This window comes from Dermacentor silvarum, chromosome 1, assembly GCF_013339745.2.
Source record: "Dermacentor silvarum isolate Dsil-2018 chromosome 1, BIME_Dsil_1.4, whole genome shotgun sequence".
NCBI classification, from domain to species: Eukaryota; Metazoa; Arthropoda; class Arachnida; order Ixodida; family Ixodidae; genus Dermacentor; species Dermacentor silvarum.
In genome coordinates this window covers 162168534-162191785 of record NC_051154.1, presented here as the reverse complement: position 1 = coordinate 162191785, position 23252 = coordinate 162168534, and the positions used below count along the sequence as shown (strand labels likewise).

Sequence of the window (23252 nt, the reverse complement as noted above, 5' to 3'; positions counted from 1 at the left end):
TAGGCGCACAGTCCAAGAAATCTACGCACTGCCTTCTTGTCGGCGGGCGGAGGAAAGTCAGTGATGGCCACCGTTTTCTGTGGGTCAGGGCACACTCCAGACTTGTTTATGACGTGGCCCAAGAACAAGAGCTCCTCGTATGCGAAGCGGCACTTTTCTGGCTTCAATGCGAGTCCGGAGGTCTTGATTGCTTGAAGAAATGTTTCAAGGCGCCGGAGGCGTTCCTCGAAGCTTGAGGCAAACACAACGACGTCGTCCAAATAGACGAGGCAAGTCTGCCACTTCAAGCCTGCCAGTACTGTATCCATGACGCGTTGAAAAGTGGCAGGCTACGAGCAAAGACCAAACGGCATGACCTCGAACTAGAACAGTCCGTCTGGTGTTAAAAAGGCAGTCTTCTCCCGGTCCCTCTCGTCGACTTCGACTTGCCAGTAGCCGGTTTTGAGGTCCATTGACGAAAAACTTTGCGTTGTAGAGTCGATCCAAGGCGTCGTCAATAGTGGGAGAGGGTATACGTCCTTCTTCGTGATTTTATTGAGGTGACGATAATCGACGCAGAAACTTGACGTTAATTAAATCCTTCTTCTTTACTAACACCAGGGGGACGCCCACGGACTCTTGGACGGCTAGATGATGTCGTCCCGTAGCATTTCGTCGACTTGCTGCCTTATGGCCTCGCGTTCACGCGCCGAGACTCGGTACGGGCTCTGACGGAGTGGGCGGGCATATTCGTCGGTTATGATGCGGTGCTTGGCGACAGGGGTTTGTCGAATTTTTGATGACGACGGGAAGCAGTCCTTGTACCGCAGGAGCAGGGCTTTTAGCTGTTCTTTCTTATGCATGGGAAGGTTCTGATTGACGTCAAAAGCTGGTTCAGGTACTACACAGTCGTCGTTGCAGGTGCGCTGGAATCCGTGAAGGCGAAAGCACTGCTGGCTTGTACTATTTCGTCGATGTAGGCGACCGTGGTGCCTTTGTTAATGTGCTTGCATTCGTAGCTGAAGTTCGTGAGCATCACTCTTGCTTTCCCTTCACGTAGCTGAGCTATGCCTCTAGCGACGCAAATTTCACGGTCGAGCAGTAAGTGATGATCGCCCTCGACGATGCCCTCCATGTCTGCAGGCACTTCGGTACCGACGGAAATCATTACGCTGGAGCGAGGCGGAACTGCGACTTGTTCTTCAAGCACATTTAAGGCATGGTAACTGATGTTTTTATCCGGTGGTATCGCTTTGTGCGTTGAAAGCGTTATCGACTTGGACCTTAAGTCGATGACTGCACCGTGTTGGTTTAGAAAGTCCATGCCTAGTATGACATCCCTGGAGCATTGCTGCAGGATTACGATGCTCGCTGGGTAAGTGCGGTTGTTAACCGTGACTCGTGCTGTGCAGATTCCAGCCGGCGTTATTAGGTGGCCTCCCGCTGTCCGGATATCGGGTCCTTGCCAGGCCGTGTTCACCTTCTTCAACTTGGCGGCGAACGGGCCACTGAAGACGGAATAGTCGGCTCCAGTGTCGACGAGAGCGGTGACGTTTTGACCATCGATTAGCACGTCTAGGTCGGTAGACCGCCGTTTGGCGTTGCGGTTAAGTCGTGGCGTCGGATCACGGCTGCGTCGGCTTGCTCCGCTGCTGCTACGTCGCGTCGGCAGGTCTTCTTTCGGCGGCGAACTGTTGTCGTGAAGGCTCTTTCCAGGCGGCGTGCCGATATCTCGTCGTGATGATTCTCGAATATTCTTCGATGGCGGCGGAGGATCTTCGGCATTGTGTCGTACAGCAACCGCACCTCCATCGGTTGCTGCTTTTAGTTTCCCGGATAGGGGCTCACGGACCAGCCCCTGGCTGGGCCAGTGTATGGTCGGCGCTGCGGTGACAGGTAGCGTCCTGGTGACGGCTAGCGTGAGGGTCGTCGTGGTTGCCACTGGGCTCCGGCGAGGTAGTCGGCGATGTCACGTGGCCGCTCGCCAAGCTGTGGCCGTGGCTCGTTGACGGCGAACCCTCGTAGGCCCATCTCGCGGTATGGGCATCGGCGGTAGACATGACCAGCTTCCCCGCAGTGATAGCAGAGCGGGCGGTGGTCGGGGGCGCGCCAAATGTCCGTCTTTCTCGGGTAGCTGCGCTGGACGACGGACGGGCGTGCTGGCGGCGGTGGTGGTGGACGTCGGAACTGCGGCGTTACGGGGCCCTGGCGCGAGCGCGGAGGGGGGCCTTGACGACGGGCGACGGCGGCGTAGGTCAGCGCTTCCGGCTGGGGTTGCAGCGATTGCGGCTGCACAGCGGGAACTGGAAATGAGCGCTGAACTTCTTTGACGATGTCGGCGATAGATGCCACTTGAGGCTGTGACTTGGGGAAGAACTTCTGCAGTTCCTCGCGAATGATCGCTCTGATGGTCTCGCGCAGGTCGTCGCTGCCAAGTGCTTGAACGTCGATGTTGTTGGCGGCCAGCGTTCGGCGGTTATATTGCCTTGTCCGCATGTCGAGCGTCTTCTCAATGGTTGTGGCTTCGGAAATAAATTCAGCAACAGTCTTGGGCGGGTTGCGTATCAATCCCGCGAAGAGCTCTTGCTTGACACCCCTCATCAAGAAGCGAACTTTTTTTCTCTTCTGGCATGTCGGGGTCGGCGTGCTTGAACAAGCGAGTCATCTCCTCCGTGAAAATCGTGACGTTCTCGTTGGGGAGCTGTGCCCGGGCTTCTAGGAGAACTTCGGCCCTTTCCTTGCGCACAACGCTTGTAAAGGTCTGCAGGAATCCGTGGCGGAACAGGTCCCATGTTAAGGTCGACTCCCGATTCTCGAACCACGTCCTGGCAGCATCTTCCAATGAGAAGAAGACGTGACGCAGCTTGTCGTCGCTGTTCCGGTTGTTAAATACAGCGACCTTTTCATACGTCTCCAGCCAGCTTTCCGGATCCTCAAATGTTGATCCGCGGAACGTCGGTGGCTCCCGGGGGTGCTGTAACACGACCGGTGTAAGCGGCACTGAGGCTGTCATGGTTGATGCGGTCGTCGTGGCCGTGCACTTCCTGGTCTTCTCGGGAAGAAGTCCGTACTCCGGGGGTTGGTGTTGTAGCCTGAGGCTAGCTCGATGCTCCGGGACAACGTTGGTACTCTCTTCGGGGTTCGGGCTTGGATCACGGCTTTTCGGGGGCGTCCGCTGCATGGACACAAAAGCGCCTCCACCAGATGTCACGTAGTAGTGACGCTGACGAAAACAGTCGTAAAACTGTGTATGACGAAAGCGATTCTTTATTGGGCGAACCTGTGTCCACAAAAGCAAGCTACAATCAAAGCACAACGATAGAGGCGAACGCAGTCGGCGATCGTCGAAAATCTGATCTGCGGTGAAACGCGCCGGCTTTTATACATGAGTCATCGAATGTTCCAGATTAATCCCTGGTACCCGCAGTGTCTTCCAGAAAGTTCTAGACAATTCGCGTCGATCATACAATCAGATAACATAAGCGTCGGTGAAAACGTGCAACGGAAAGAAGCGTTGATAACGTTCTAGAAACTTCCGATACAGGCGCGTCCTGCGCCGAGCGATAGCGTTTAACATTTGTCACATAGAGAAAGAAATTCAACAAGAGGGGACACTCGGCAAACACTGGCAACAGGAAACATGTCACCATACGTCACGCTATACTTTTGACACCGAACGTTAGCTGCCGCGAGCATCGAAAAAAAAAAAAGTGAACTTAAGTTAACAGGCATTGATTTGTTATTTTAATTCTTTGCCGCGAAAACTAAAACGTTTTGCGTATAAATGAACTTAAGCTTTGCGTCTTATTTTCCTTGCCTTACCTAGCCACAGGTCAATGACGCGTCAGATGCATGCGTCATCCGCCAGACACTCCCCCGAAGCCAGCGAGGATGGCTGCGCGCGCGTTTGAGCGCTCGCGCGCGGCGACCCGTCTGTCTCCTTCTTTTTTTCTTTTTTAAATGTAACCTGGTTTATTGGGCTCTCGGCGTATTCTTGCGTTCCTTCTGCACTGGGACAAGACACCATTGAACTACGGCAAGGTGAGAAATCTTGTTTCACAGTCTACGGCGCAATTAGGCTTACGGCACGGGACCGACTTAAGACGCAGTTAGCGAAAAACAGCTCGGCCATCCTGGCGCAGTTAATTTGAGCTAATGAATCGTACTGAGAAATGTTTCCGACGCTTCGTATGGGACTATTGTAACTTATTTCGGTTTTTGAGCCACACTGGCCGCACAGGGCGCCGTGTCGCAGTTAGCGAGAACTCGGGCGTGGTGTGTAGTCTAGTGCATCTTGCTAGGAGAAATTTGTGCCGCTTTCTCTGACGCCAGACATTACTGAAAAGTAATTTCGTTGCTTTCTGGGGTACTTTTGAGGCACGCTGGCCGCACAGCGCGCTGTGACGCAGTTTGCCATAAGCAGCTCGGCCGTGGTGATAAAGTTAGTTTGGCGTGTAATGAATCTTAGAGGGACAAGTCTGTGACGTTTTTTGTGGCTCCGCAACAACATATACCTTCTTTCGGTACTCACGCCTGTTGAAAACGCGATGGGCGATTGCCAAGAGTGATAACATGGGGTGTGCTGCTGGCGCCGGCAGAACGCGCGAACGACGAACATATCAGAAACTTGTAATTCGAAAATTACGTCTTCTAAAGGACTGAAAAAAGGCATTGCACCCACGCATTTGTCTTGAGTGTCGTTTTGCCTCTACACGCAGTATTCCTATGTCTAAATACCAAAATGACTCATGCTTGTAACATGCTGTTACGTGCTTGCAAATGTAACATGCTTCTAATTTACTTTTTTTTTTTTTTGCTCTTAGTGCCTATGTCTCTATGTATGTAGCGTACCGTCGCGTCGCCCGAGGCCAAGTTTTGGAAACGCGAAGTCACTCGTGTATTTGTGCTGCCAAAGTGCAGGAAATAATGCCCGGAAATGGGGGAACGCTTGGAAATCAGATGTTTCATATATGTGTGGGATGATTCGGGTATTTTCTACACCATGTATGTAAAAGCGAATTGCTTTTGTTTGTAATGCCGCCCATTCACCGCTTTCGCACGTTTAGCCTCTACACGCAGTATTCCTATGTTTAAATACCAAAATGACTCACGCTTGTAACATGCTGTTACGTGCTTGCAAATGTAACATGCTTGTAATTTACTTTTTTTTTTTCAGCTGGTGCCGACCGGTGGAGCTTCATACAGGAACTACTGCCTTATCTGCTGGTGTCACAACGTTGGATGAATGCACAAAAAGCGCGGAACGAGCTTTTATATAGAGCAAAATAAATATTTCCGCATTGCACAAAAGGTCTTGCGTCTACTTTGTGAAATTGCACGTGGCACAGATTCGATGAGACTTTACGAGATCGTTCGCAATCATTTTTACTAAATAATAAACTGATTCTGCACTAAGAGCACAAAAAAAAAGAGGGGGGGGGGGGCGCAGCCGGCGTGCTAGCTCGCGTTCAAAATACGCGCGCCCAAAACCGGAAGTGATGTAAGTGATCGACACCGACCGCTTGGCACGCTGCAGTCAATTCGGCCGCTGGGCCCTATGGGACTGTCCCCTCTTGTTGAATTCCTTTCTCTGTTTGTTAGCCGGTGGAAAGCGGCCACCGGTGAAAGATAAACATGTATGCGTGTCAATAGTATAGCGACCTTAATTTAGTGCTCGATGCAAGATGAGCAAGGTGTAGTGGGATGATTTAGAAGGCGTGGACCGTAATTTTTCTCGTACATTTTGTGAATGGTGCACAAGACGAGAAACACTAGCCTAACGATCACAAAGCTGCAATATTACTTATAAAGAGACGTCGAAAGCATATTAAGACAGACTCTAGCGTGGGCAGAAGTCAACCGCAGTCGACGAACGCTTCTAGCATACCTCACGTTCCATATCTTACATAACTATCACAAAGTGTCCCAAACACAAGAGGTATACTGCAGCTTTGATCGCGTTAAAATGTGTTATAAATTTCTCTATACTTTTATAACAAATGTTTTGGTGAAGTTGCAGAAAGGCATACTACGTTAAAACATCGTTAAACCATGTCGACCGCGTGGTTAACGTTTGGTTATTAAGCATGTTCCACGAAATATTATCAGTAACGTGGACAGCAAGTTATTTTAGAAAACAACACATGCATGATAAAGGTCGCAAAACCTATAAAGGTTCGCTGTAAAATTATATAAAATTCCTAGTATGTCATACCAACTTATCCACGCATCTACGTTATCAGTGGTATAAAATTTCGTAAAGCTAAACGTGTGGAAGGTTTTTTTTTTTTTAAAGGAAAGTCAAGATTCTTAGCTGTGCGCGCTTGCTCAACGCGATTTATCAAGGACTAAGAAAGGCAAACACGTTAGTGTATACCACGGGCTCTAGCACAATTCTGATATTCACGATTGAAGTGTTACAAGATCACTCACATGGTTGATCTGAACAGAATTCTTTTGAGAACAAGAAAGTGCGGCTCGTTATTCAATAAGCCCGCGACTGCGACAGCACGCATACCTAATTCACGTGTTCGGTCGATTCGGCTAGAAAACAAATATTTTAAATGACTGCCTATGCTCAGATATAATGGTCAATCATCGATGCGTCCGTCACAGGCTCTAGATATTTGCAGCGTGGGCGATACCTTGTGATGAAAGTGCACAGACAGCAAGCGCGACCGGCCCCGCGAACGGAAAATCGCGCGCCGGAACCGTCAGTGGTTGAACCGGAAGTGCCGAGCAGACGACGTTTCCCATGAGCCTTTACGAGTTTGCGCCTCACCTATCCACATTGAGATGGGAAAAAATAAGTGACACTGGGTGGGGGGGGGGGGGGGGGGGGGAGCTGTTAGAGCCCGACGCTAAAAGAAGGGATAAGGTTGGGGCTCGTTGGTTGTCATGGAGGAAGGAAACCCCAGGAGAGGCCCTGGCCAGCACGAACGTATTGGAGAAGGTGTGGCGGAAGTCACGTGCTGTTTTTCGCAAAGGAGCACTGGGACGGGTACCCCAAATGTCAACGTTGCCATGGAAACCGCGCTCCTGAAGCTTTCGCTGCTGCTCTCGGTATCTGAAAAGTGAGATAAGATTTTTTCCGCCGATGTCTTCCCCGCAGCACCTTTTGTTCGCGAGAAAAGCTGACTTTGGAGTGTGGCGTGTAAGCTTTAAATGTGTGTTTTGGGTCTGTGAGTGTGAGTGTCGGCCAGCAACAGATACACTCAAGCAATCCCGACGCGGGTCTTCGTTGTCTTCTTCAACGTGCCACGGAAAAACACAGGAGCTCGTCTGCTTCCCTAAAACTGCTAAAGAAGTTTTGTATGCTTTGTTTTGACGCGCGTCAGGAGCACACACTTCCGGCGGCTCGTAACAATGCAAGTTCAATGTTCGCGCCCATCTGCTCCGGCGAGCTGCAGAACCCCTGATTGGAGGCGCAAATAGAGGTGGCACACCAACATGGCTACACTTCCGGCTTCAAAAAAGTGACGTCAGGGCCTCTCCTGTTTTGTTTCCTTCCTCCATGTTGGTTGTACATGTTCAATCAAAACGCGCTGCTGAGCACAGGCAAAGGTCCACGTGTCCTGTGTGTCCTTTCCGTGCTAACCTGGGGCCGAATTCACAAAGCTTTGCGTTAGTAAGTGCTGTTTGCCGTTGGCCGGTCGCCTTTGCTAATTTAATGTCAAGCAGAAAAAAGTGTTTTCGTAAGAAAAAAATTCAGCCAATTCTCATGCTGGACATTAAATTAGCGAATGCACCAGTCAACGGCAAACAGTATTTACGAACGCAAAGCTTTGTGAATACGGCCCCAGGTTAGCACGGAAAGGACACACAGGACACGTGGACCTTTGCCTGCTTTCTTGTTGCTCAGCAGCGCGTTTTATTTGAACATGTACAACCAGAGAGTCCCAACCTTAACCCTACTTTGAGCGTCGGGCTCTAACAGCCCCTCTCCCCAGTGTCACTTATATTTTTCCCATCTCAATGTCAATTGTTGGCACCTTATTCTACCTGGTAGAGTTTATCTCTTGGGCAGAATGAATCATTTGACTATGATTTGCCATATGTATGCGTATACCGAAATTTGCTAATTTGCCTATAGTTCATCCTGTCAGTAACAGTTTCTGCGCCTAAAATAAATAGTTTACATTGTGCTGTTAAACTCTTGTTTCGTTACGAACACTTGCCGGCACTTTTGGACATATAACCTTTCTAAACAAGCATCCGAGCTAAGATATGTTCCAAATTGAGTGAGCATCGACTAGCACAGGCCAGTATCTAGAAAACTTTCTTGAAGGGTGCAATTCGTCTAATGTGTCAATTTGCGCATAGATGATTTAATATGCAACATGACTGATTATTAAAGTAGACCAGCCACTTGAATAATTACCGCTAGAACACGCGCTATTGTGGAAGAAAAACACACATACAAAATAGACATTACTCTGTACCGAAGTGCAGCCAGTTTGTTAAACATGCTTTTGTCTGTTAACGATTTTTTTCCAGCAGCACCCTGCAACAAGTCGGCAGCAGCGTTAGCCAGTAAGTTTATTCAAGCAAGAAAACAATGTGTGCGTGCGCGCGCGTGTGTGTGTGTGGGGGGGGGGGGGGGGGGGGTTGATAAGAGTACAAGAACAGCATCGGGCTGTTAAGAGGGGAGCGTTAGGGTCTGGTATTACGCATTTCCTTTTTATACTTTCCACTCAACGTTTATAGATACTTACTCTATAAACGCTGTTTACACTTGGGTATACACGTGTTAGCCAGCTAACAAGCCAACGGAAAGCCTTAGTGGACATTGAGGGTCGTGCGTGTATACAAAAGAACCCAAGCAGAATATGGGTTCTGCTCACGTGCAGTGCTGCTAACGATATTTTTTGACAAAACTAAGGTTCTGGGGCGTGCATAAGATCTGTCTAATACTCTCTTATATATCCAGATACGCTTGAGCCATTTCTATGCACCGTCGTGCCTGGTGAGCGAAAGGCTAACAGAGCTCAAGTTTAAAGGGGCAGTGCCTAGAGACCGGCAAAGTATTTTTGTTATTTTTAAAAAAGTCTTGCTCGTGCTAGTGTAAAGGGCACTGACCTTGGCGGACGACGTACGTCGGTTCCAAGTCCGGGCAGAGGGCTCGCGTGGCTGGCGGCCTAACGAGGTCGAGCACAGTACCGGCACTGGCGATTTCATGGATCGAGTATTCGAATCGGAGGCCGTCTTCAAAGCCGAAGCAAATCTTTCGCCTGGACGTGCACGCCTTGGATCGTTGTTCTTCCGACAGCAGCCTGACGAGGAGTTGTGCCCGGCTGCCGTTCGCGATTCCATTGGCGTCGTTCACTCGAGCTTCGACGACAAGGCTCCACTCCGCTGGCCGGCTGTCTGGTCGAGCTAAGCGGAAAAAAAAGACATTTATACAGAAGTTGCAACGAAGCAAGGTATTTTAGCGGTTTGAAACTGGGGCCGCATTCGCAAAACTTTTCGTTCGTAAATGCTGCTTGCCATTAGCCCTTGCGCCGTCGCTAATAACGCGAACGGCACCACGATTGGCTGTCGTCTTCTCTTATGAAAAGTTCCAGCAAGTGCTTTTTCGTGAATGCGGGCCTCTATTCTTAATTCCGCGTTCAGTCTCGTTAAAGATGGCCAAATTCTTGCTCCTTGAAGATGGCCTATCTGCACAGCACTTCTCTTAGATAAGAGCGTTTTCTCAGTTGCCAGGGTTTGGGTGCTCGTCACTAACAATAATAGCCATCATCTTTATAATAGCCATCATCTTTATAACTGCGCGATCACCATGGCCCTGACCCTAGCGATGGCCAATGGCGTACGGCGCTTGCATTAGATAATTTTTGTGAATAGGTCCGAAGATATTGGATTCACTAAACTCACTCACTCACTCACTCACTCGCTCGCTCACTCACTCACTCACTCACTCACTCACTCACTCACTCACTCACTCACTCACTCACTCACTCACTCACTCACTCACTCACTCACTCACTCACTCACTCACTCACTCACTCACTCACTCACTCACTCACTCACTCACTCACTCACTCACTCACTCACTCACTCACTCACTCACTCACTCACTCACTCACTCACTCACTCACTCACTCACTCACTCACTCACTCACTCACTCACTCACTCACTCACTCACTCACTCACTCACTCACTCACTCACTCACTCACTCACTCACTCACTCACTCAATCAATCAATCGAGACAGACAGACTGTTTCTCTCTCTCTCTCTTTCTATCTTGACCTAAACATTACTTGTCACTGGCCGGCCTCCTTTTTTAATATGTTCGCCATCGCGGTTGGCTGGCTCCTGCTCTCGGGAATACGGGACAGGGCCCGAATTTAGAACGCGTTTGGTAGGTTAGAGTGGTTCGTGATAACTAGAGACAGCCGATTGTGATAGGAAACATATGCTTAGCGGGTGACTGGCCAATAATAAAATTCTTATTTTATAAGTGAAATGCTTAGCAAATACTTGGTCAGCCTGCAAAGCTCCTCATGCACTGAGCTACCAACACGAATATGGCGGTGTAATGCGCTTCGACCTGGACTACGTGAGTGATTTGAACAAACAAACAAACAAACAAACAAACAAACAAACAAACAAACAAACAAACAAACAACAAACAAACAACAAACAACAAACAAACAAACAAACAAACAAACAAACAAACAAACAAACAAACAAACAAACAAACAAACAAACAAACAAACAAACAAACAAACAAACAAACAAACAAACAGCCACATGTAGAACAATTAACTAGAATTAACACACGCACAACGACAAATTCACCGTTTTTCGGCAGCCCTTCCTATTTAAAACATTGTGTGGAGGACTATGTGACCTATCAACAAGCAGTAAAATTGGCTGCTATAAGCAACTAACAAAAAGCTCATCATTTATGCAAACACAGAGCTGCCTAGCATGCTTGTTTAGACGTTTTGGTTCTATTAATTTACCGAACATTGCGGTTCTTGTGGCGCGTTCAACTATGCGTAAAATAAGAACCCTAAGAATGCATACAATTCCGTCTCGCTAAAGAAAAGATCCTAATCAATAAAGTTTTAGTGTTAATGCTTCAATTTATTCATGCTACAGGCAACAATACGGCACGTTATCTATTCAAAGGCCTCAGAGCAAGACGTTCGTTGGCGCAGGCGTCTACGTGACGCCTGCCTTTGAAAGAAAGTTCCCATTCCGCCGCCATCGCCGTGAGAGGCGCTGTATAACACAACTCCCAGCGCTAAGCTTTACACATACACAAATACCCAAGAAAGCGGATGGGAGGATGGCCTCAGAGGTAGCCTAATTGGTGAAGCGCCGCACGCATAATGTAGGTCCGGCTACCACGTGCAGCAAGTTGTCTTTTCGTGAACTTTAATTTACCGTTTCATTATTATTTCTACACCCTTTAATTCAACATCGAAATTAATTTCCCCTATGCTTTCTCTGGCTTCATTGTATGCTTGCTTCCTAGGTTTGTAACGAAAAGAAAAAAAAATCGATTTCATTTTTAGCACGTAGTACGTTAACTTTCTCTCTCTCTCTTCTCTCTCTCTCTCTCTCTATATATATATATATATATATATATATATATATATATGTCATCACGATCATCATCATAAGCCTATATTTATGTCTACTGCCGGACGAAGGCCTCCTCCCTGCGATCTCCAATTACTCCTGTCTTGCGCTAGCTGATTCCAACTTGCGCCTGCAAATTTCTTAACTTCATCACCCCACCTAGTTTTCTGCCGTCCTCGACTGCGCTTCCCTTCTCTTGGTATCCATTCTGTAACTCTAATGGCCAACCGGTTATCCATCCTACGCATTACATGGCCTGCCCAGCTCCATTTTTTGTTTTCTCTTAATGTCAATTAGGATTTCGGCTATCCTCATTTGCTCTCTGATCCACACCGCTCTCCCTGTCTCTTAACGTTAGGCCCAACATTTTTCGTTCCATAGCTCTTTATACGGTCCTTAACTTGTTCTCGAGCTTCTTTGTTAATCTTCAAGTTTTTGCCCCATATGTTAGCACATATGGGGCAACATATGTATGTATGTATGTATGTATGTATGTATGTATGTATGTATGTATGTATGTATGTATGTATGTATGTATGTATGTATGTATGTATGTATGTATGTATGTATGTATGTATGTATGTATGTATGTATGTATGTATGTATGTATGTATGTATGTATGTATGTATGTATGTATGTATGTATGTATGTATGTAGTGTGTATGTATGTATGTATGTATGTATGTATGTATGTATGTATGTATGTATGTATGTATGTATGTATGTATGTATGTATGTATGTATGTATGTATGTATGTATGTATGTATGTATGTATGTATGTATGTATGTATGTATGTATGTATGTATGTATGTATGTATGTATGTATGTATGTATGTATGTATGTATGCAACATCGCAGTCCAATATCAGCTATATATGCGCTCTGCCAACAGCAGTAGTTCCTGCAAGCCTATATTCGCGACTGAACCATCGGCACCAGCAAACAGAAGTTGGTTGGTCTTGTTGATTCAGCCAGTAAAACAGTGGTCATGGAATCGAGCCGTTCAAAGTTCGATTCATCCATGCTGGATCAACGGTGCAGAGTTTTCTTCGCAGAGTTTTTTTTTTTTTGCTGAAGCAGCCAGCTTTCTTTTTTTTTCTTGTTCTTCGTCTGCATGCCAATTGCAAGAGCTCGGCAGAAACCTAGCTTGCCTGGCCTATTGATATTGCATGATTTGAAATTGTAATATGGATGCAAAGCGACAGGTAAGAGCTCAATGCAGATCTATTTTGCCGTCGTTCCTCCTTCCTATCCTAAAGTAAATCATTACGAATGGAAATTCTACGGAACGGTTGAGGGATCACGATATCATCAATGCCAATTCACGATTCTGTTTTTGCTGTGTGGAATTTTACTCATGAATGGCATCCTACGTATACACCGCAAATTGTCAGCTAACTAACCATGCAGGAATATTGCGGTTGTTTACTCACGTATCAAAAAAGTGACCGGCGAAAAGGAAGATTTCAATTTTTTAAAACTTTTCCTGTGGCAAGTAAGCGTTGAAAAACTGCAGTGGGAAAAGACACAGCCCTTGGTCAGCCTTCCTACTTCCTGGTGATTTGTCTTTGGAATCTTTCTTCCGCAGCGATGCGGCCTCCCTGTCGTGCTGGTTTCATTGATTCAGCGGACTGAGCAAACCACAGGGTGCACATGCAGGTGGCGTTCCAGGCCATGACATCTCACTTCTAGATGATAAGCGATGTCCATAAATTTGGAAGAGGTGGGGTAGTTTGTAGGCCATCAGATCAGACCTGTGTAGTTGATCTTGTAATGTGCAAGTTCTTTAATTGCATCTGTTCCGGTGAGTGCTTTCATCCCGCCTCACCTAGCATGCACCAAAGGCATCGTCTGAATGTATATTCTTGTTTAAGTCCAACTGAAACTCCGGGGAAACTGTCTGTTGCTGGTGTCATAGCTGCATACCAATGCAACATCGTAAATGCCCCGTAAACAGCGAAAAATTAATTGGTGAATTGCAGCGCAGATATAGACAACGACAGAAGAGACGAGATGACAGACGTCCGCTGTGTCTATCTACGGTGTTACGCTACATTGCTCGAATGCTAATAGCATTACTATTGACAGTCATCGTGAGATGAGTTCTGCCGTAAATAAAGCCGACCCGGAGAGCACCCCGGCCACGGCTCATACTGAACGCAATAGAACGTAGTCCGACTCATACTCAGCGTACTTTTCCAAACATGGCTTTGCGTTTGCGTTGACCTCGAGATGAAAGCTAGTGTATGATCTGCCTCTCCACCAAGGCAGATCATGCACTGTTCTGTGGTCTATCAATCTACACAAAATACGATGACAGCGCCAGAATCATCAGCGATGCATAGAATCTGCCTGTTACTCGCTGCATCCACTGCTATAATTGTAGTCAAATTTATTGGTAGATTACTGTACGGGTCAAATTTGTTGCAATTTTAGACATTCAAATCGTTCAGTGACTCTGTACAGACGAAGCAACGGAAAACGAGCCTCCACTATTGCGTTCCACAGACATTGCAAGCGAAAACACATGACGCAATGCATCTAAATGAGCGTTTGGCTTAGAGAAACGACATGTTGTCTGAAATGCCGGTGTTATCCTAGCTGACGGGGAAACTCACACCCCGGCACGCGAATTATTGCCCTCATACACGATTATCGTGTTCTGCAGCGCTCTTGAACACCACCATTCCCCGCAAAGAGTGGAGAAGCAATGGCAGCTATCACAATAAGGAAGTCTGGGGAGGCTAAGCTCAATATTCTAGGTTATTCCATGTTCCAGCAATATCTGAGGGAGCTTTCCAGCACCAGTCGATACCCGCTAGCGCCAAACATGCACGCGCACTGGCAACGCGGATTCTTGGTATACTGCCGTCCTATTTTTCGAATGTCTGCTCCATTAAGTACAATGGCACTCGAGTATCCTGTATGCGCCGTGCAAGAAATGGCACAGTCCACCCACTTGGGCGAACTGTGAATGTCAGAACTCATTAGCGAAGAGATGAAACCATTCCTGCGTGAGTCATATACGTATATGGCCGTGCCTCTTTCTCTTGCTTTGCTTACTTCCGAATGGTTCTTTCTTGCTCATGCAACGCGCCGCTCGCTATTTTATAGCCAGGGCATACGTCGTGTTGCTTGTGCAAAGGATGAACGCTCAGCGCTCAACTCACGCGTCACACGGCCACGTTTGCGCTCACAAAAACAAAATGGCATATATTTTTTAAAAAAGTATTTGATGTTAATCTTGCCTATGGTGATTATTTTGGCAGCTTAGAGTATATACTGATGAGGATGAGCCAGAGGTAGTCTAGCATACAGAGAGTAAGACTGAGGAGTGACTATGGATATTTCCAAACAGGCCAACAGTATTGACGTATACTCGACTAATGTAAAGGCGACCTCAGAGGGCTGTATACTCTAGGGTTGTTTTTGCAAATGGTCTCAGATTATTTTTGCTCGAGCTGATCATTCACCAAAATTTTAGACGCGAAGATTTGAGCACGAGATCGTGGGTTCGATTCCTGGCTATAGAAGCTGCATTCTGATGAGTGCGGAATGCAAAAAAAAAAAAAAAAAAAATTGCGTAGCTTTCACTGGAGGCGCAATGCTAGAGACAGCGGAGCTGATGGGCACCTAGCTAGTCCTGGCTTTTGGGCTAGGCTAAGCCGTACCAAGTCATCCCCAGCATTTTCCGAAATTTATTGATTATTGATCGATTATCGATTAGCTATTGATTGACTATTGATTGGATATCGCAAGGTATTGGTCACGTAGTTGGGCTAGTCTAAGCACTACCAAGTCATCCTCAGAATTTCCCGGACTTTATTGATTATTGATCGATTATCGATTGGCTATCAATGACTGACTAAGCTTAAGTAGTCCCAACCATGCTTAGCTAGGCTTAGCCAGGATCAGCTTCGATAGTTTACTGGGGTATGCGCCATTGCGCTTGGACACTTTCTGTACTACCGCCATTATCGGCCCACATCTGTTCGCACGTTACGGACTAACGCTCGGCTTAATTAACTCCGCTGTTGAAATGCTCGTGTACTTAGATTTACGTACACGTTATAGAAACCTAGGTAGTCAAAATATAATAATAATAATAATAATAATAATAATAATAATAATAATAATAATAATAATAATAATAATAATAATAATAATAATAATAATAATAATAATAATAATAATCATTTATTTATCGTGCCCAGGAACAACCGTGAGGTCTAGGTGCTAGCGCACGTATATAAGACGTGTAATAATAATAATAATAATAATAATTTATTTCGATCAACTCGGTGGAGGAGGCTGCAAGTAAAAGCTGCTACAGTATATATATATATATATATATATATATATATATATATATATATACCTACAAGTACCCACATACGCGCTAATACATACACATACCTACGCGTGTGCATACAGAGCCATTGGTGTCCAAATCCAAAAAAATACTTAGGTAGCTTGTGTAGTTCTCATGGTGAAAAGATGAAACAAGTAGACGCCGCTGAGCACATCTATGTGTATATATATATATATATATATATATATATATATATATACATATACACATGCATGCATATACCCGTATATACATATACACAAACATATAAACACACTTTATATACATACTAACCGAGAGGAAGTATACACTTAACCAGTAACTTAAAAATCCTGCACATACAAGTCTCTCAGTTGTTGGGCCGTTATTTGCGTGACATCTACGCCTAGATTATTATACTTATTTAGAAGCATTGGCATTGTGTATGATAGCTTTTCCCTGAAATAATTTGTTCTGGGTGTGACCACCCGCCATATTTCTTTATGACGGGTAACATAAAATTTGTCATTGAGTTCAAGGCTACAAAGTTCTCGTAGAAAGGAACGGTTCAGTTTTACTTCTCGCCTAAAGGCAGTCGTTAACTTGTACTTATGTAATTTTAACACAGAAATTATGTTGGCTTCCTGAAATAAGTTTATAGTATGGGAGTTTTAGGGGCCGAACAAACTTCTTTTGCAAGACAAATAAATTCGCAGCCTCCCCGAACATCCCCTCCTCTACTACGGCGCGCCAACGTTTAATCAAGTAATGAGTTTAAGAATTGTTGTATTTTAACACTTGACAAATTAGCGAGACTACACGTTTTACATTAAGCATCTGTGCTTACTGGCATAAGTAGGACAGCAAGAATGTGGAGTTGAGAGAAGAAGGCAAAACATTGAGAAGGCAGTCATTTTCTGGTTCTCTGTAAGCAACTCGGGATTGTGATTTTCATCGCTATATGTATACATTCTCTGATAGCGGTGTCAGCGAATTTATATATCGAGCTGCTCCCACAGAAGGCGAAATTTGAGTCCAGAACGTGCCCACAGACAATAGTCGACGCAGAATTTCATTAGCGAGCACAGCTGGCGCATTTGATTCGCGGGGCTTTTGCCAATTAAACGTTGAGAAACGCTTCGTGAATAAATTTTTATTCTATTAACCGGAATGCTTATCGACCAAAAGTTCCTACAGGCATGCTTTGTATTTCGTATTTATTTCCCATCACGAATAATACGAAGATTATCGACAACGCTTCATTCCTTTGCAAGGGTAGAGTTTCGGCTTTGTTGGTGTAGGTGCCATGTTACCAACACGTAGCTCTTGTCTGAGTAGCTGCCTCCTACCCTTGTCTCATAATTTTGCAGTAAATACTAGATTCCTCCTACTTTATGTCACTTAGAGGTTGCTCATTTATTGAGACCAAATTGACACATTATAGTGTGAAGGGCAATGAGATGACAAAAACGGTGTGACCTATAGCAGTGTCGGCTCATGATCACCTTGGGCACTAACAACGACGCGGATGGTCTTTCATCGCAAAGTCGCTGATCTTTGGCCACCAAATAGTGTGTTATCTATGCACCCTATAATCACCTATTAGCCGAGGTCAGCGCAGGCGCCGCTAATGGGGCTCGATCGAGACGGTCGCGTGGCAGCGTTCGAGAGCTGCGTACACGCACTCAGCTCCCGATGGTCGGGCTGCCGAGACGGCCGCTCTCGTTAATTGCGCCCGCAGCTATCGCTCCCGCGCTTCACCGCGTCAGCGAGGCCGTCTATGAAGCGCGCCGCTGTCGCCTCCCCTGGTGCTGGCGATGAGCGACGACGCGCGCAGGCCCCTTCGCGGTCATCGCCGCATGGCCCAATCACGCTGCCTGCCGGGGCATTAATTACCACGAACGGGAGTTGTCAAGAGTCGCCTGCACTCGACGCCGACTGCCCGGTCGTCAAAGGTCACACCGCAAAAGACTTCGCATCAGCGCACCCGCGCCGCTCTGTATCCCATCTGAACTTCGCATGCCGTCAGCATTTAGAACAGCGTTTGCAACCAAACGTAAACGCATTACGTACGTGAAGAAATAGCGTCGTCCTCGCTGCGCGTGCTCTGAACGTTGTTGGGTTTCTGAGCTTTACGTGCGCTATGATAACCTACGCTATTTGGCGAGTTTAACGTTCCTAATGTTTACGCATGCTAAGAAATGGCGTTGTCGAACATGGCGGCACCCATGGCTCCCGCTTCAGCGTGAATTCTCGTGATGGCTACGCTCTCACTCGCACTGAGCGCCAGTAACTATTGAAATGAGCTTTCCGTTTCTCTGAACTTACTTAAAACGTTAGTTATAAGTGCATAGCGCGTCCCATTTCTGAGATCGTTCGGCGATTCCGGCGCACGTAGGCCTAACGAGACGCGTCCGCATAACAACTAGAGAGTACTAGACAGTCGAGTGGGCCGAACGGCGCTCTGCCGCTAACGCGCCGCGTGTGGAAAAATAGTGCGAGGGCTCTGGGAGCGAACTGGATTGGGGCGGAGACGCGCTCCGCGGCATATTCAACGTACTTTCGCTGCGGGCGCCGAGGCCGATTGCGCATAGTACGCTCTTAAAGTAGCGCTTTATTTCAACTGCAAATTTATGTTTAAACCATTTTGCCAAACATATATATTTGAGGCATGAATTATACAACGCGACGTCTTCAATTTTGCTGTCGTTGTCAAGCGCGTCGTCTGCTAGCGAGCGCGCGTTCGCTACGCGGGCGCTGGCGGACGCCCAGTTTTTCTCTCAGAACCTCTGTGCAGTACATTTTTTAATGGTTTAGTTGCTTCGGTGCGCCCATGACTCTTGACGGCCGGTGCCAAATATAGTTTTAGCTAGGTGAACTGCTGTTTTTACCACTGTCCTCTAAAAGTAACTGGTATCTCCGCACCATGAAGACTATAGTAAGAAAATTTTATTATTGATATCGTGTCATTTTACACGCGCTTCTTGTTGGTGGATATTGATCAGGGCCAATGATCGAAGAAAACATTATTAGAGTGAAATAAACCAGATTTATTAACTGCGTGGCGCGAAGAAGGACCAATGTATTTATAGGTAATTAAATCAAAGGGTACATAGACATATATATTTACGATATATATAGGTAAGAGAAAAAATAACAAATATTCTTAATGCAATAATTGAAATGACAAAGTGAGAACTCGCGACCGGAATAAGCGCACGTGTTTGCAATAACAAACACACTTATTAGTGAATGCTGGAAATAAAACTCTCATTCGCAACAATAATATTCATAGCAGGCAAAACCATCTTATATATATATATATATATATATATATATATATATATATATATATATATATATATGTGTGTGTGTGTGTGTGTGTGTGTGTGTGTGTGTGTGTGTGCGTGTGTGTGCAAGTGTCATTGATATACTGTACGACGCCGAATAGTCATTTCCGTTCGAATGTAACGCATGACAGCACTATTGAAATCTCAAAGGTGAGTGACTGCATGCAAGTGAGGACTGTTATTCTGAATGATTTTGCTGCCGGAGAGTCGTGGCTGTTGCGTAGAGGCGCAGTTCCTGAGAGAATTAACAGACGGGCGTTAATAAGTCCTGATTAACAAGTTCCTAGCTCTCATTCAATATAAACGCCCCGTTTTGGGGCAGCCTGTAAATCTGCTAACTTAATTCAGACAAGAAAAACTTAGTTTGAGAGTCTCACCATGTTTGCAACCCATTAAAACTGGGTGCCCCATGTGGTACGTACACTTATCTTTTTCAACGAACGCAACTTATCTGCACATATCTCTGCGTGTATGTGAGGCATGCCGTTCCTTTAATTGTTACATTAGGGTCGTTATGATAGTGCACCGGATAACTGAACGCAGCCGTTTATGATATACAAGCTGCAGAGTTGAGCGGTCATACATTTGGGAACGGCATTACATTTATGCATGCATGCATAAATGTAATGCCGTTCCCAAATGTATGACCGCTCAACTCTGCAGCTTGTATATTATAAACATGAAATAAGCGTAACATGTTTTTCTCGGAAATCAGACTCCAGAATAATTTATGTTGTTTACACCCCCAGAAATAAGCCGAAGAACGCAGCCACCTGCTTTTTTCTTTTTTTAATATAAGCAAATTCTTCGGTTTTACGTGAAAAAACCACGATATGATTATGAGGCGCCCGGTTTAGTTTTTGCCACCTGGGGTTCTTTAAAGCGCACCTAAATAAAAGTACACGAGTCTTTTTCCGTTTCGTTCCCACCTGGATTGAACCCGCGAGCTCCAGTTTAGCAGCGCAAAGCCGTATCCACGATATAGGCACTAATTAGGCTACCGCGCAGGCTTTCTTTTTTCTTTTTTGAAGTATCGACTGGAAACAAAAAAAATTCCACGTACGGCTTACGGCCAAAGATTAGCATATAGAATGGCTAACTATAACACCGTTTTCGGCGCTCGAGGTCCGACTGCAATAAATAACCCCGTATTCTGTTAAGCGAGAAAGGCGGAATCTTGAATGGAATGTTGCACTGCAGTTTACTATTTTTTTAATATATATCAATGCTTCCCGTAAATCTAAGTACAAGGCGCCGGACGGGGCAGATATGCTTTACTTGTTTGAAGCGGCAAGCAGGAAGGTTACATATGTTGCTTCGTCTGCGTTTCGCAAGACCTACTGATAGAAAACTATATGAGTAACAATACACACGAGAGATACATGCTGCTTGAAGAACGAGCAAAGTATTTTTTTCTCCAAAGGGAACCATACAATAACATAGTAGAATGAAAGCCGACACTGCGGCCGCAATGCACGCGCAATCATCGAGCGGCATTAGAAAATAATAAAAAATAAATAAATAAAAGAAAGAAAAGGAATTTATTCTTAAGGCATAACTACATGTCATATGCAATTATGAACCCCATTTGATTGGTCTGAACGCAAATACCAGCGCGCGAAGTTGCACGAATGACCCTGCCGAGCAGTATCGCCAGCAGTTTCCAACGGCGCGACCTTGATGCAGCCCAGTCCGCTTCGACCGCAGCGCCGCCCCAGTATTTTTCCACGTCGGGCGCCTCACTGCAAAGCATGCGCCGCCCCAGCCGCTCGTCCCACTCGACCATATTCTAGTACACTCTAATAACAACAACAGGATGGTTGCTACTGGATTAGCTTGGATACATGTGGCACGAGGCACCAGACGGCGCCCTGTTTCCGAACGTTTGCGTTCCCGTACGGTGAACTAAAGGTCTTGAACGGATGCGCACCGTAACGTTCCGCAAAGGTGCTTACGTTTAACGTACGTGAGGCGACAAACGCTATTCTAAAACTGTCTATTATCTTAACACGGAAAGCGGTATGTTAACGTCACCGTGCGCTTATCAGCGCCACGTGGGGAGCGACTAAATCCCCACCAGAACCCACCAGCGGTGCCAGATCTCGTCTTGTGCGGTTCCCTAGATTTATGAGGCGGAGATGTCCTTAGTGAAGTCACATGACTAACACCGTGCACATGACTGTGTGCCGCACTCGCCTTCTTATCACTTCCCCCTCCTCATGCGTGCTTGCGCCAGATTTGAACGTGTGTGCACGCAGGAGATGAACGTGGGCGCAAGGTTTAAACTTGCAGCTTATTCTGAAGAGAAATTGAATAAATAAATGAAGCTACGTTTCATTTATTTATGACAAATCTAAGCTAGCACGTGTTAGGACAAGGGACTTTAGTTAGGACGGGGTAGGTGAGCCTCAGCTAGGCGACTAGTCACGGCGGTCTGGTGCTGAGCGATCGGGCAGTGACGAGACGCTCTCTCTAAGCCCATATATAATTATCCGCCGACTCGTTCCTGACGCCTTTTATGCGCCCCCCCCCCCCTTCCATACTTAAAATTATTTTCCGTTACGTTAGTCACGGTCGTACGCTTCAACATTCACCGGATTTTTCAACGGCTTGGCGGCCCCTAACATTCCTATATTTGTTTCTACGTAGACTTCGAGGCCATTCACCTACCTGCCCTCCCACCTGTTTATTGTGGCGGTTTCTTAGCTTTCCTGGCCCAGCACACCCGTTCTTGACATATCTAGCCGTGCGCAAATCAGAGTTCTGTAGGTCTTGTCGATGCTCAATACATTTAAGAAATGTAATGCTATCTTTTCCGCAAGGCAGTTGCTAAACTAATGGTGGTGCAGTTAATTTCACAATCAGCATGTCATCAGCATTGCATGGTTCCAGCTATGACCTAGGCAGGCTGACCTGAACCGATTATTTTAAAAAATTTGCACTTCTGAGAAAACTCGATCTCGGTTCCGTTTGTGCCTTCGCATATTCTGCATCTCATAGCAGCTAGCACACATTGCGCGACTTATCGATTCACATGCGTTCACAAACGCGCTGATGATCCAAAGGTGCATTGCAACAGTCGCCTTATTTCTTCGATCTGCCACGCAGACTTCCCGTAGCTCTGGCCAACAACAGCTGACTGGTTCAGGAAAACGGAAAGATCATGTTTATAACATGAGTTTTTGGAATCTTGAGGTTAGTGAGCCTGAAGCTTGACCGTGGAGCGAAGTAAATTTCTTGTCAAATAAACACGCACACAGGTTAATGCGAATAAACGATTCCTTATCGCGCCCAATCGACGAAAAGGGGTCAACAATCGTCGCCACCAAGACGATTCATCCAAATGATCGCACATGCCACACGTCCAAAGGCATCGCCGAAGATGAAATGTTGACAGTCCTAACAATCTCCCCTTGAATTCACGTGAGCGCTCGCGAGATAACGCAATCCTGGCCCAAACAAACAAACAAACAAACAAACAAACAAACAAACAAACAAACAAACAAACAAACAAACAAACAAACAAACAAACAAACAAACAAACAAACAAACAAACAAACAAACAAACAAACAAACAAACAAAATATTATAAACAGAACAATGCGCATAGGCGGGTCCATGATTGATCACATGGGCCGCAACGAAAAAAAATATTGTGTACTTCGCGTCAATATGCACAAGGAGTTTCACTTCGCCTGTTCAACTGGTCAACTGGTCGATTTGACTAAGGAATTTCGGCCTCCGTTCCGGTTACATAAACGAGGTTGTTTTGGTAAGCTGCCCAGAGTTGCTAGCATGGTGTTTTCTATACCGCTAACCTTGGGCGATGTTGCGGTCGGTATTTAGTCTCGCGCGCAAACGTGTGCAGTGATCGCAGAATCTACGGCAGCGCTGCATACCACGCGTTGCTGTCAACTATAGATGGGAGAGGGGCCGCTCTTTCCCCATATCGCGCCAGATCTTCAGAGAGTACACCGAAATGAGACGTGACGATT

General features: G+C 46.1%; 1 protein-coding gene across 1 annotated transcript in view; it reads right to left on the bottom strand.

The window, feature by feature from the left end:
* LOC119433582 (uncharacterized) overlaps window positions 1–23252 on the bottom strand; it is a 328885-nt gene that overhangs the window by 77646 nt on the left and 227987 nt on the right. Inside the window, exon 3 of the mRNA XM_049672518.1 lies at window positions 9058–9354. Within this exon, the coding sequence (XP_049528475.1) occupies window positions 9058–9354 (297 nt within the window). The remainder of the gene's footprint in view (window positions 1–9057; window positions 9355–23252) is intronic.